This window comes from Urocitellus parryii, chromosome X, assembly GCF_045843805.1.
Source record: "Urocitellus parryii isolate mUroPar1 chromosome X, mUroPar1.hap1, whole genome shotgun sequence".
Taxonomy (NCBI): domain Eukaryota; kingdom Metazoa; phylum Chordata; class Mammalia; order Rodentia; family Sciuridae; genus Urocitellus; species Urocitellus parryii.
Genome location: NC_135547.1, coordinates 25,401,611 through 25,417,372, shown reverse-complemented (window position 1 = coordinate 25,417,372; position 15,762 = coordinate 25,401,611). Strand labels below are relative to the sequence as shown.

General features: G+C 32.2%; 1 protein-coding gene across 1 annotated transcript; it reads left to right on the top strand.

The window, feature by feature from the left end:
• The first annotated feature begins 8,024 nt into the window (after window positions 1-8,024).
• LOC144250772 (ester hydrolase C11orf54) lies at window positions 8,025-10,392 on the top strand. Its single transcript, XM_077793838.1, has one exon. The coding sequence runs from the start codon at window positions 8,210-8,212 to the stop codon at window positions 9,155-9,157; it is 948 nt and encodes a 315-aa protein (XP_077649964.1). The 5' UTR covers window positions 8,025-8,209; the 3' UTR covers window positions 9,158-10,392.
• Window positions 10,393-15,762: the final 5,370 nt, after the last annotated feature.

The window sequence follows — 15,762 nt, the reverse complement described above, 5'->3', positions numbered from 1 at the left end:
TTAATCCATACCTCTGAATAACCAAGGATGTATATCTAACACAGAGGCTTCAAAAAGAAACTTAAACAATTTTAGCATGAGTGAGGAATCCATGGTTTGCCTATGCTAAGCAAGTGCTCTACCAATAAACTACATCCCAATTCAAAGAAATATTTTAATAGGAATGGTATAAAATAAAAGAATTAAATCTCACTACTCAATTTTATTTTTCTTAGTTCAGATAAAATTCTTCAACAGTGTGAATTTGAATTGCATTCAGAGGGAGGTCATTTAAATTCCTAAGATGTCCAGAGACAATGCCATTTTTACTTTGCCTTCACCAGTGAATATGTTTAGAATACTATCAGAAAATTCATCATATATTCTCTGAGTTTATTCTTAACTTACATCTACATCTATTTGAGAACAATATTAGAAAATTTGTTTTAGGTATAACTATTAAAAGTCTATTCCAAATTGCCTCTCTTAAAGCCAGAACTAAAAGCCAGAACTAAAGTGGTATTACATACTACTTCTTACACAATGTAGAGGTGAATTGGGCTAATAATTTTTATGAAAACAAACTAAAAAATTTTTACATTTCCTTGCCAAAAGTCATTTTTTGTCATATTTTCTTCTTGCATTTTTAAAGATTATATTAAATATATTTTGTGCTCCATTAGATTTGCAATGGTCTTTGATTTAAAAAAAATGATTTTTACTTCATACATTAGAATTAAATTTTTAGTGTAAAAGTCAATTTTATATGAATAGTAAAGTACTAGGTAATTGTCCTAGTCTAATTTGGGCTGCTAAAACAAAGCACCTTAATCTAAATAATTTATAAATAATAAGAATTTATTGTCCACACTTCTGGGAGGTGACATGTCCATGGTCAAGGTACCAGAAGATATAGTGCCTAGTGTTGGCCAACTTCCTCATACACTGCTTGTGTCCTTACATGACAGTAGTGAGCAAGATCCTTCAAGCTTCTTTCACTTTAATCCCATTTGTGATATGGAGACCTCATGACCTACTTTTAATACCACTACTTTTAGAACTAGGTTTCAACATATGAACTTGAGGGGTGAGCAAAGATTTAGACTACAGCAATAGTGCATATGCCTTGTGCAGTTTTAATTCTGATGTTGTTATCAAATTATCAGGGCAACCTCAGCTCTCAGAGTCCCAGTTGACTGGATTGGATTTAGTCCCCAGACTTTTCTTAAATTTTAAATCAGGGAAAGAGGACTAGATGGGAGTGGTATTCCTTTTGGGTATTGGTCGGGGAAAAAATTTTCTTATATTTGCTTTTTCTTAATTTCCTTCAGCTCAACAATCCCTCAGATTTTAGGGTTTCATATTCTGTTCCCCCACATAGCCATTGATAAATAATGCCTACTTCTTCTATTCATAGGGGCTTGAAAAATGGAAATATTCTAATAATATTTCTTATTCAACTTTTGGGTGCTTTTATTAAATGAAAATTCTCTTTACTATTTGGTGGACCCAGTAGTATACCACATAAAGGAAAGGGAGGAAAAATACTGTATTCTTCAGAGTATTTCCAATATCATTGGCTAAAAGTGATAAGTTATTTTTTTAAATACTGGCACAGCTAATGGATTTCAATATATTTCATGGGATTCAAGCCTTTGTAATTATTTCTGGAACTTATTTTGTCCTTTCTTTCGCACTTTGCCATGACCATAATATTCTTTGGTAGCTTACATGCTATCTGGCAATACATTTTTTTGTTTGTTATTCCTTAAACCCCAAATCTGTCATTTCTCCAAGATACCCTGTTAGTGAGAAATGACATTTCAACAGTACAATCTGGGTACTAGGCTTGCTATTGAGTTGGGATTACACTTAATTTATTTAGTAAAAGAAAGTAGGACATTCTTGGGCATATATCTGTATCTTTTTTAAAAGGGAGAGAGAGAGAGAGAGAGAGAGAGAGAGAGAGAGAGAGAGAGAGAGAGAGAGAGAGAATTTTAATATTTATTTTTTAGTTTTCGGTGGACACAACATCTTTGTTTGTATGTGGTGCTGAGGATCAAACCCAGGCTGCACGCATGCCAGGCGAGCGCACTACCGCTTGAGCCACATCTCCAGCCCATATCTGTATCATTGAAAATGATAACAATATCAATATGGATTCTTGAGGGGAATTTATATATATATAATATATATATATATATATATATATAATACCATGGTTACTGAATTCTAATTAATTTATCTTCTACAGCATTGCAATATTTATGTCTTCTTTCTTCCACCTTGAAAGCTTGCTTCTTAAAGACCTGGAGATGGTAAAATAAGATTATACTACAATTGCTTATTTTTAAAATGCCTCAATACATACACACTATGCTCAAAATAGCAACATTAATACTATCTTTGATATGGTAACTGAAAACCTTTACATATTTTTATATATACTCCATTTTCATAATAGTTACATGTAGATATTTTCAAAGCATATAGACATCACGTAATACACTACCTCTTAGCCATCATTTAGCCTTAGTTCTTCAGATAACTAGTTAATGATGAAAGCCTATTCGTATGTTGAAGTTTTTCTAGTCATTTTCCTTGTGTGAAACTTGTTTTCTATTATGATTCCTCAAGAAGGATTTATGGAAGAAATATTAGCCAAATTCTTGTATCTTGATAAAAGTGTATGATATTTAATACCTGAAAGTTAGGAAGATCTAAAATCCTGGGCACACATTTCTTTCCTTGAGTATCTGAAACTTTTATTATATTTTTTAGCATGAAGCATTGATATAAAAAAATCTGATATTAATCTAATTTTCTTTCTTGTATGAGTGTTTCCTAAGTAATTTTATTTCTGGTTGCCCAAAGGGTATCTCTTTTCTTTAAGGTATTTTTAGTTCGTTGTGAGTGTTATTTCATATAAAGTATGATCTTTCAACATGTAGTTTAAATTTTGGGGGATGGTAACATTTACATTAATTAGGATTTTTAGTATTTCTTCAGCCCCTTACTTTGCTTTATTTCTTTAAATATTCTATTATCTCTATATAAATTTTTCTTTATCCATTTTTATTTTTTTCATTTTCTAATTCTTTAAAAATTTTTCAATTTTTTGCCTCTATTTTCCTCCAAGTTACTGTTTTGTTTTTTTCAGTCTAGTGTTTCTTCTGAATTTAGACATCATGTCACATTTTTTTACTTCTTTTTCTAGGTTCTGTCATCTTCTGAGTTTTCATAAATGTGATTTTAAATATATCATGTGAGTTTATTAAATATTCTGCCTCATTTTGTAATAATAGTTTGCAGTTTTGATATGATTCTAAGAAATGTATTTCTAGAGTGCTAATGTTATTGTTTGAAGGGAAGTTATTCTAACCATTTCTGTTTTTTATAACTTTGTATAGGTTTTGGGTTTTGATCATGAAAAATTTTAGTGTTTCTTTTTGAAATTAGGTTTCCTAAATTTTTAAAAACACATAGTAAGTTCCTAAAAAAGTTAACAGATTTCTCCTTCCTCTTGCTTTGAAACAGTGTTAAAAATATGACTGCTTTCTGAGATTTCCTAGCAGTATTCTTCCACTATTTTATATATATATATATATATATATATATATATATATATATATATATATTATTGTCCTTATCTTATTCAATTTTGCTACTACTCCTGTAAGTTTCTCTTCAGCAGAAGGTTTATCTTAGAAGTGAGTTCTAGCACATCACTTGTGAAATTTCAAATGACTTAGACTACTCTAGTTTCTTTAGTTATTTCTTTCATTTTCAACTGATGTTTTCGATGTTTTCAAATTGGCCATTGCATTTTCCCAATAAAAATCTCATGTTTGTCAGAATCTTTCATCCTCAGATTCATCGGATACTGCTATTGTTGCTTTCTTTTCATCCTGCATGGATGTGGAGATGATATATGTTCACTATATCTCCTGTTTGTATTCTGTTGTAAATGTTGTTCATAAGAAGTTTCATTAATTAAGTCTTCTCTTTTTTATGAGAATTTGGAAAGACAAAAATATTGTTGCTGTTGCTTTATCTTCCTAGAATAATATATATTTCAATTATAATATATATCATATTAGAAAAATATTTGACAAATTTAGTGGAGCTTCTTTCCAAATTAAAAGTTACAATAATAATAACAACAATAAATAAGTAAATAAATATCTGTTTACATAAATAAAAATGTAAAACATTTGATTTATTAGTGTGCATTTATTATAACATTTATTAATTAAAAACTTTTTTTTTAGTTGTCGATGGACACAATACATTTATTTATTTTTATGTTGTGCTGAGGATCCAACCCAGTGCCCCACACATGCAAGGCATGCACTCTACCACTGAGCCACAACCCCAGCCTCACATTTACTAATTTGATGAGAAAGAATACACTATTTTTATGCCTCTACATCCAATTGATCTCTATACTTGGCTTGGTTCAAAATACAGCAAATTCGCTCTGGCCGGTGGCATACCCCTGTAATACCAGCAGCTCAGGAGAGTGAGGCAGGAGGATTGTGAGTTCAAAGTCAGCCTCAGTAATTTAGCAAGGCCCTAAGCAACTCAGGGAGACCTTGTCTCTAAATACAATATCTAAAAGGGCTGGGGATGTAGCTCAGTAGTTAAAAACTCTTGGGTTAAATCTCTGGTATAAAAAATATACAACAAATGCTTTTACTCAGGTAAATTATTGCAAATGATAACAACTTATAAAAAAAACTTCCCTTGAAATCCTGGTGTCAGTTTCAACTTATCTGATTCCTTGTTATAGGTATTTAAATTGAAAAAGAAAAACCATTTTCAATAAATACAAAAATCAATACATTTCATATTTCTTTCATATATTGTTATTGAATCAAACATGTCGAAGAGATGATCCTTTACCATCTTGGGTGTTTATTGAGTATGACTTAGATGCACTGTAGTTATAAATTGGTTTATGTGTTTTATTTTTATAATAATGGATAGGGCACTTATGAAAAAGTAGATCACTTCTGTAAACTTTTTTTTTTTTTTTTTGGTACCAGGGAATGAACCCAGGGGTACTTAATCACTGAGCCACATTGTTAGTGCGTACCTCCTCACTCTGCCTTAAAAAAAATTTATCTAGAGACAAGTTCTCACTAAGTTGCTTAGGGATTCACTAAACTGCTGAGGATGGCTTTTAACTCATGATCCTCCTGCCTCAGCCTCCCTAGCTTTTGTGATTACAGGCATGCACCATGACCCTGGCTGTAAACTTCATAATCAAAATCACACCTGCAAACTTTTCAAGTATGTTCTAAAGGTGTTATGAACTGTTCAATTCCCAGATATTCAGAAAAAAATATAATAATTCAACAAATGTTAATAGTGTTGAAGTCTCAAAAGGAAGTTAAAAATTGATATGCAATACACTTGAGTGTACATTTTTAATTAGTTTATTATGATAAATATATATTTTTTTAAAAAACAGGTCAAATATTTTTGGAACTCTTAAGTACTGTTAAATGCAGTTTGAAGACTACTGAATTAGAATAAAATTTCATAAAACCTGACTTATTTTATATTTATGTTTTGGAATATATAACCCAACCAATGAATTTAACTTAAATATCAACTTTCATCTGTATATAACACATATAGTAAGAGGAAAGGGATTTAAATTCAATTATAATTCAGAATAGTCCTCTGCCTCCTAGGTCTGCTCTCACAACATGACAGGAAAATAGTTCTCTTTATTAGGCTATCATTTAGCTATAATACAAAACAAAAATGACAGACGATGTCAATCGAAGCTTGCAACTTACTCATTTTGTATCTTTCCTTTTCCTATATCTATGTGATTTTATGTATTTGTAGATATCTTTTAAAGTGAAAATGAAACATTATTTTGTGATACCACATAGTTTACATAATTGATGATTAATAATTGCTTTTTTCATCTTTTGCTGAATTATTATCTTTTTTGTGTATGTGCATATGCATGCATGTGCATAGTTAAGAGTATAACCAGTCTGACTTTCTTATAGATATAAAAAATGCCCTGAATGATCATCCCCAAATTAGATTTGTATTGCTCATTTATTATCCCTTTCATTTATACAAGAGTAAAGGAAAAACAATATTTAACCAAGTATTTTTACTAACATTGATATTTAATTTTCAATAAAGACACTAAAGAATGGTTTACAAAGTAATTTTGAAATTATTTCAACAATGCCTATTGCATAACTGTTTTTAAAAGGAGATGACTATTAATTACTTCAATATTGCCAGGAATAAACTGAATCAGGGCAATAGCAGAGGAAAATATTAATATTTATAATACTTTAACTTGAAACTAAAAGAGATTTCAAATGCATTCAAACTTGTCAAAGCATTTCCTAGACTTCAACCTTCAGGAAATCAGTCATATTCTGTTAAAAAAGCCTGATTCATCCTCATAGATAATCATTAATAAGAAATATTATGTAGCAATAGTGTAAAACAATAATGTAATATCTTTGTCACTGAGATAGTTTCACTTTGTACTCTGTGTTCCTTAAAAATATTCTATTTTCCCTAAAAGCAGATTCTTTTGATATTATGTCCCAAAGGGCTTGAAAATTATGTTAAATTTACCACCAGTTACACTTTCTGGTTTAGTCAATTGATTTAACCAAGACATGGAAAGTAACTTTTCACCAATTTGAAATCCAATCTGTCAGTTAGACTTTTTCTCTGAAACATATGATTATGCTTAATAAAATGTGGATATATATCAGCATATTACTAAAACATTTCAAAGACAATTTTCTTAAAATTGAAATTAAATTATCACCAATAGGCTTTTTTTTTTTTTTTTGAAGTACCAGGGATTGAACCCAGGGGCTTATGCTTACAAGGCAAACACTCTATCAACTGAGCTACATCCCCAGTCCCTCAGTAGGTTTACCCAGGAAGTACTTCAACTTTGTAAATGTCTTTCCATGATCACAAATATACATTAAACTTCAATCTTACCACCTTTTTGTCTGTTTTAGTAGGAAAGATTACTTCTGTGATTTTCACCTATGGCAAGATTTTCCAATTCTACTCCCCATCAACAATTATTTTATAACTATTTAATAATGGCCAGTATTTTAATATTTGCTATTAGTATAATGAATCTTTCCCTAATTCACATATTTAGAGCCAATAGAGTTTATTGGGTTTAGAACATTGGGTCCAAAACCAGTTTACCATGATTTTTTCCTGACTTTCATTTGTAAAACTAATTAGGAACTGCAAAGGGCAGAACCAAACCAAAGTTGTAATTGCCAATTCATTAGTAAATCATGTGCTTCTGAACAAGTTGAATGAATTCTCTATGCCTCATGTTCATTTTTAACAAGGGTAAGATTACAGTGTTATTGTAATAATTGAAGGCGTTAATGTACTTGATGTGTTTACACACATAGGATTGCATATACTAAACACTATTCATAAGTATTAAATTTTCTTATTGTTTTGCACATATTTGAATAGGACACTTTTAAACAATTTTTAAGTTTTTGATGAGAAAACACTACATATGTGTTGCATATATTTTCAACATAGATTGAGGAGAATTCAAAGTAGGTATAGGCTCTTACTTGCATTCAGGTTTATAATAAATACGCTCTGTTGAAATCTTCATTTAAACATCTGCAGGGGATGTCCTTATGATCTGAGGTGGCAGACTCTAGGTCTCGTATTTCGAAATACAGAACTCCTTCTTATACAGTACAAGCAAGGAGAGTGAAATCTGAGTGGGCTCTAAATTCCCCTCTGGGAAGCAATCCTGCAGATTCAGAGTACAGAAAAGCAATAAAAATGGCATATTTGTTGTTTTATTTTGCATAATCATTAGAGATGACCATTCAAGCATAAAAGTAGATTTTCTGCTACAACAAGTTTTGGACCCTGTTTTTCATCGTAAAACAAATTAGGAATGGCAAAGGGCAGAACCAAGTTTTTTTTTAAGGTGTAAGACATAAAGTTTTGGCACTTCCGACTCCCGCGAGGGGTGGAGCAATTGAAGCGGGCGGAGCCTACCCACTCAACCAAAGGAGGCGGGGTCGACCGAGGAGAAGTCACCTAGGTCCGTGGGCTTCGCCCACAGTTTTGAACGGCAGGCACTGTTCACATCTGGTACACTGTGAACTCTTGTGATAATCGGCCAACAGGAGCTTTGATTGTACAACCTTATACCTAAAGAAGAAAGAAAATGGCTCATTCTGAGTTTTCTTTTCATGTGCCAAGTCTAGAGGAACTTGCTGAAGTTATGCAGAAGGGACTAAAAGATAACTTTGCTGATGTCCAAGTGTCTGTAGTTGATTGCCCTGATTTGACTAAGGAACCATTTACCTTTCCTGTAAAAGGCATCTGTGGGAAAACTAGAATTGCAGAAGTAGGAGGTGTGCCTTACTTAATTCCTCTTGTAAACAAAAAGAAAGTTTATGATCTGAATATAATTGCAAAAGAAATCAACTTGCCTGGAGCCTTTATTCTTGGAGCAGGGGCAGGCCCATTTCAGACTCTTGGGTTCAATTCTGAGTTTATGCCAGTTATTCAAACAGAAAGTGAACACAACCCTCCTGTGAATGGAAGTTACTTTGCTCATATTAACCCTGCAGATGGAGGATGCCTATTACAGAAATACAGCCAGAAATACAATGATTTTGGATGTGCATTACTGGCTAATCTTTTTGCCAGCGAGGGCCAACCTGGCAAGGTCATTGAGGTAAAAGCCAAACGAAGAACTGGACAACTTAACTTTGTGACTTGTATGAGACAAACTCTGGAAAAACAATATGGAGACAAGCCTGTAGGGATGGGAGGTACTTTTATAGTTCAGAAGGGAAAAGTAAAGGCTCACATTATGCCTGCAGAATTTTCTTCCTGCCCATTGAACTCTGATGAAGAAGTGAATAAATGGTTGCATTTTTATGAGATGAATGCTCCTTTGGTTTGTCTACCAGTTTTTGTTTCCAGAGACCCAGGATTTGATTTGCGACTGGAACACACTCATTTTTTTAGTCATCATGGAGAAGGTGGACACTATCATTATGACACGACTCCAGATATAGTGGAATATCTTGGATACTTCTTACCTGCAGAGTTTCTTTATCGCATTGATCAACCAAGAGAGACCCATTCAGTTGGACGAGATTAAATCATCTTATGCTTAACAAAAATAAATAAGTTAATTAATTAACTCATTACTAATATAAAATCCAATAGAAATTATCTCATCACTTAAAACCCTTTTTTTGTCTTTTAAATGACACTGTATTCTCTATTATTTCACAGGTATATATCTGAGAGAGATTATTGGGAACAGAGATACATTTGAGATGGTCTTTTTTTTTTAATGCTCACATAAATTTATTGAGCCAACCGCATTTTTTAAAAATTCTATAATATCAAGCAAAGTCTATCATATGTTTATATCTCAAATATAAATATGATTAGGAATCATGATTATTCCTACTAATAACATTAACTTATATTTGTATAATGTTCATTTTTTCAAATTAAGTCTTAAGACTGCTAAATAGATTATTTCTAGGCATTAGCAAAATCAGTTTAGAAATGTTGATGGTTAAAGCCAGGCATGGTAGCACATGTCTGTAATCCCAATGACTTGGGAAGCTGAGGTAGGAGGATTGCAAGTTCAAAGCCAGCCTCAGCAATTTACAGAGGCCTTTGAGCAACTTAACAAAACCCTGTCTCAAAATAAAAAATACAAAGGGCTGGGGATGTGGCTCAGTGGTTAAGCACTCCTGGGTTTAACCCTGGTACCAAAAAAGAAAGAAAGAAATGCTTATGGTTGAATCTTTGTATTGAATTTTAAAAATCCATTCCAGAAATCAGAATATAATTTTTTTTTTCATGGAACAAGGTAAACAAAGTAAGCCCTTCATCTTTTTCATGAAGTTAAACCATACTCAGAAGTTTGCAATTTGCCTTTCACAAACATTAGTTAGCAACAAAATGGTTAGCCATGATTCTTCCCTTGTTCTGATTGCCATATGGAAGCAGTTTGTTGGTTATTTGCAGTAAGAGAAAGGTAAAGAAAGAAACAGCATCAAAATACAACATTTATGTGAGCATACTTTAATTTTCAATAAGGCTACTGCTGAAAGTGACTAATGTCCTTCATGAAATATAAAATTATATTCAATTACTGATTATATGGTTGCCTTTGATATTCTTCTATAATAATCATTACCTAGAAAATCAACTCTCCATTCTTGCTAATGCCAATAATGTGCAAATTTAGGTGCTTTAATTTAGTACTAAGCATACTTCAAATAATATTTTGGACTGTTTATTTTCAGTTTTAGCTGTAACATGTGAGTATAAATTTGTGCTATTTTTAAATAAGCACTATTTTGAAGCAATGAAATTAATAAAGAAATAAAAAGAAATTAATAAAAAAAAAAAAAAAGACATAAAGTTTGTTTCTTTTTTGGTACCTATGAATTCTAGAACATTTTCCATTCATCTGATAGACAAATAGTTTAGACATTATGTCCAAACCAAAGTTGTAATTGCCACTGAAATAGGCATTGTCCCCTTTAATAGAGTTTGTCCTCTAATTCTCCAGTACTTTTTCAACCTATTCATTTATTTTTCTTTTATTATCCAAACAGCCCAGTGCCTCACTGACATTAAATTTAAAAAATAAAAAGAAAATACAATTAAGACCATGCCATAAAGCCTCTAGTAAGCACAAAGAACCAACATCACAGAGAAATGAGAAATGGTACCTCAAGGAAGCTATACCTGTCACTGGAGAAAAATCTAACCAAATACTCTAATGGACTCTATTACATTTAGAATCTTTTTTTTTCAGTTAAAGGACTAATCCTCCATAGACATTTATTTCAATTCTTTCTTTTTGTTTGGTGATGTCTTCTACTTTTATGCAAGGGACTATTTAATGAGCTTCCCTTTAATGTCCCAGGCTGGGAAAATATACAAGTATTGATACTCTCACAAAATATGTATCATCTGCTCTACCCATTGTCCATCACCACTTTGAGAAAGAATATCAAGCCTTACTAACTGCAATCACTACAAGGTAAAGGTATGTACTAATAAAACTTAGGGAGTCATTACTAAAATATTATCCATACTTTCTCTAGCCCAAACATAAAATTATAGTAACATTCTTGAATAGGTTGAGAAATTAGTTGTTACAGATAGTACAGTTACTGTTACACAGAAAAATAAATACACATCAAGGAGAGAAACCTACAGACAAATATACTTGATGGACATAGACACAAAAATCATTAAGAAAATATTTTCAAATCACATTGAAACACATTAAGAAGATAGTACAAGTAATATCAACTGTGTTTAATCCCATGGATGCATGGCTGTTTCAACATAGGCAAATCTAAACATTTAATTCACTACATAAATAGAATTAAGGGCAATAATTATATAATGATCTGAATAGATGTAGAAAATATCTTTGACAAAACCCAGCATCCATTCATGTTAAAATTGATGAAGAAAATAGGGACAGAGGAACTTATCACAACATTATAATGGCTATATAAAACAAACCAAAATCCAACATGATGTTGAATGGAGAAAAATTGAAAGCATTTACTCTAAAGTTTGGAGCAAGAGAAATATATCCACTTTAATCACTACTATTCAATATGATTTTTTGAAAATCTAGCCAGAGCAATTAATCAAGAGAAGAAATTAAGTAGATACAAATAGGAAAATAAAAAGTCAAATTATCTGCTCATAACATGATCTTATATTTAGAAGGTGCAAAAAACATCACCAAGAGACTTCTACAGATGACAAATTCAGCAAAGTAGCAGGATACAAGATAAAAATCAATAGTTTCCTATACTCCAATAATCAATCTGCTGAAAAAAATCATGAAAACTATCCTTATTCACAATAACTTCAAAAAATACTTGGGAAGAAGGTTAAATACCTCTACTATAATAACTATAGAACACTGAATAAAGAAATTGTAGAAGGCCTTAGAAGATGTAAAGATCTCCCATGTTCTTGAATAGGCAGAAATAATATTGTCAAAATTGTCATATTACCAAAAGCATTATATAAATTCAATGCAATCACCATCAAAATAACAATAAAATTCTCCACATAAGTGGAATAAACAGACCTAAAATTTATTTGGAAGAGTAAAAGCTATGCTGAGCAAGAAGAGCAACATGGTGGACATCATAATACCTGATATTAAATTATACTATAGTACTATGGTAACAAAATGGCATTGAATCAGCTTTGAGACTGATACATAGATCAATGGACTAGAATAGGAGACACAGAGACAAACACACATAAATATAGGCATCTGATACTCTGCAATGGTGCCAAAAACATATGTTGGAAAAAAGATAGCTTTTTAAACAAATGGTGCTGAGAAAACTGGATATTCATATGTAGAAGAAAAACTACATGCTTATATCTCACCCTAAACAAAAGTCAACTCAAAATAGATTAAAGACATAGGAATTAGATCAGAAACTTCACAACTCCTAAAAGAAAATAAAAGTTCAAAACTCCAATGAATCTGTGTGGGCAATAACTTCCTTAAGGAGAACCTAAGAATGGAGAATTAAAATCAAGAATCATAAGTGGAATAGCATTGAATTAAAAGCATATGCACAGCAAAATAAACTATTAAGAGCATGAAGAAAGCCTACAGAATGGGGAAAAATTTCCAGATACTCCGCAAACAGGGGAGTAATACCAAGAAAATATCAAGAAGTCAAAAAGCTTATAAATATCATCAACAATCAATAAATGGGCAAAAAGGCTAAACAGATACTTCCCAAGAGATGAAATACACATGGCCAATTAATATATGAAAAAATGTTCAACATCTCCAGCAATCAAAGAAATTCAAATCAACGTAAGAGATGTGGTATTGTTGCTATGCAAATAGCAAAAATAATCTGCATTCATATTAAATGTAAGGTCCATTGTAAGGAAATTAATTTTCATCTACTGGTTAGACAATCCCATCAACAATAGACTCGAGCAATTCATTTCCAGAGTGACATGGAAAAAAACAGTTTTCTGAGAGAACAAATATTTAGATAATTAAAAGTCTGGAAATTATACAGAAGGATTATACATTAGAGAAATTTTTGGAATTTTTGCACAGAGAAAGAAGATTTAAGAGAAGCATGACACATATGGGATGAAATCTTAGGCTCCTAAATATGAATGTTTTTAATTCATTTTTATTCATTCATTCAAAAATATGTGAGTGCCCTCTGTATTCAAGGCCCTGTTCTAAGCTACATAAATATAGAAATTAATGAATATATGCATCTGCCCATAAAATTAACTATTTTTTCCTCCTTTGTAATTTTCTCTGTTTATGCATTGAATTTAGGGAATTCCATATATTCATTTTACTTTCCCCCTATTGACGATTATTTTGGTACCTTCTATCTTTAGGTAGAGCTCTCTCCTCTAACCTGGATTATACTTATTCACTTAAGAAACATCTGTCTGCCTCAGTCACTATTCTATGTACTGGAGATAGCGCAGAAAAAAGACAAATATATTACTTTTATTTTTATGAATTCTACCATCTCCAGGAAGAGACAGAAGATAAATATTTGCACAAATAATGGAAGGCGATCCTCAGGGTTATACAAAATGTCATATAAGAGGAAAGGAGGGGTAAGACAAGATAATACAAATCGAAGAAATGATTTACAGTAGAAGGGGTAGAGAGAGAAAAGGGGAGGGGAGGGGAGGGGAGGGGAGGGGGGATAGTAGAGAATAGGACAGACAGCAGAATACATCAGACACTAGAAAGGCAATATGTCAATCAATGGAAGGGTAACTGATGTGATACAGCAATCTGTATACGGGGTAAAAGCGGGAGTTCATAATCCACTTGAATCAAACCGTGTAATATGATGTATTAAGAACTATGTAATGTTATGAACGACCAATAAAAAAAAAGGAAAAAAAAATAAAATTGAATTCTAGGAATGAAAAGTACAAGACTCTTTCAGAGCATATCAATAGGAAACAACAATATGTAAAATAATATCTGAAATATAATTAAGAACCAAATCAACAGATCAGGAATGAATATTTAGGGTGAGGAAATATCATGTGTGAAAACATAGAGTAGCTGTCTTTCTACTGGTCCTTTCCACACAGATGGACACACTCATAGACAGGCCAACGTACCGTGTTCAAAACTTAACTCATTAAAAAAAATTATCATTGTAGATGGACAGCTTGCCTTTATTTTATTTGATTAACTTTATGTAGTGCTTAGGATTGAACCCAGTGCCTCCCACATTCAATGCAAGCACTCTGCCACTGAGCTACTGCCTCAGCCCCTTTTTCTTACCACCTTGCACCTTCTCTTGTAGCTGTTCTCCCTCTTATTCTGTACAAATAGTTCATTCTTTCCTTTCTGTTCTTTTTTCTATGTATCTCAATTCAATTCCTTCTAATGATTTTCATTGTTTCAATCTCACTACACATTCTTATCCTTCAGATAGGTTCTTGAAACATTCTTATGATTAAATTGACCAATGTATGCTACTTTTATGTATGAATATATCACAACAAATTCCACTTTTATCTATAACTATAATAAACCAACTAAAGATTTAATAGAAGGAACATCAATAGAGTAGAGAAAGGAGATAAAAGGTGGGAGATGGGGAGGGAATGAGATAGTACTTGAAATTTAAATGAAGCCAATTATGTTGTTTGCATTTATGAATATGTCTAAATGAGCCCCCCATCATGAATAGCACTCTATATCATGTATTAGCACACTAATAAAAAATAACAAAAACATCATTATAATTAATTTTTAAAAATATTTATTCCTTTTACTTGTACACAATATCTTTGTTTTTATTTATTTATTTTTATGTGTTGCTGAGGATTGAATTAAGGGCCTTGCATGTGCTAGGTGAATGCTCTACCACTGAGCCACAACACCAAATATATTTATTTATTTTCCTTTCTTCATCACAACTGAAAGAATTAAAGTATTCAAAAGGTTTTATTTCTTCTCCATAATTAAAATTCTTTACCAGCTCCCTATTACCTAATGTTATGGTTTGGATGTGAGGTGTCTGCCAAGAGTTCACATGTGATACATTGCAAGAAGAGTTGTATGGTAAATTATTGGGTTATAACCTTAACCTAATCAGTGAATTAATCCCCTGATAGCGATTAAAGGAGTGGTGACTGAATTGGTAGGATGTGGCTAGAGGAGGTGGGAATTGGGTCGTGGTTTGAGTATATATTTTGTATCTGGACAGTGGAGTCTCTCTGCTTCCATGTGAGCTGCTTCCCTCTGCCACACTCTTCCACGGATTTTTAACCTCACTGGAGTCCCTGGGGAATGGAGCTTACCTTCTATGGACTAAGACCTCTGAATCCGTGGGCACTCAAATTTTTCCTCCTCTAATTCTATTCTTGTTCTTGTAGTCACAGCCATGAAAAAGCTGACTAAAACACCTATAGAATAAAATGGAAATGTGTCTGTGTAGACTACTTAAGGCACTCTATGATATGTTCATGCCAATCTCTCCAGCTTCTTGTGTCATCAATCCTTACTTTACATCCCTAGATAATGTCAATAGAAATACTGGAGTTTTCTAATGCAAGATGATTCATTTTTAAATGCTTTTTACCTTCCAATTGCTTTCTCCTGCTTTTGCATTTTTCAATAGCAGGTCTCTAGAAAATGCTGAACAGAAGGGATATAAGGAGAGAAAA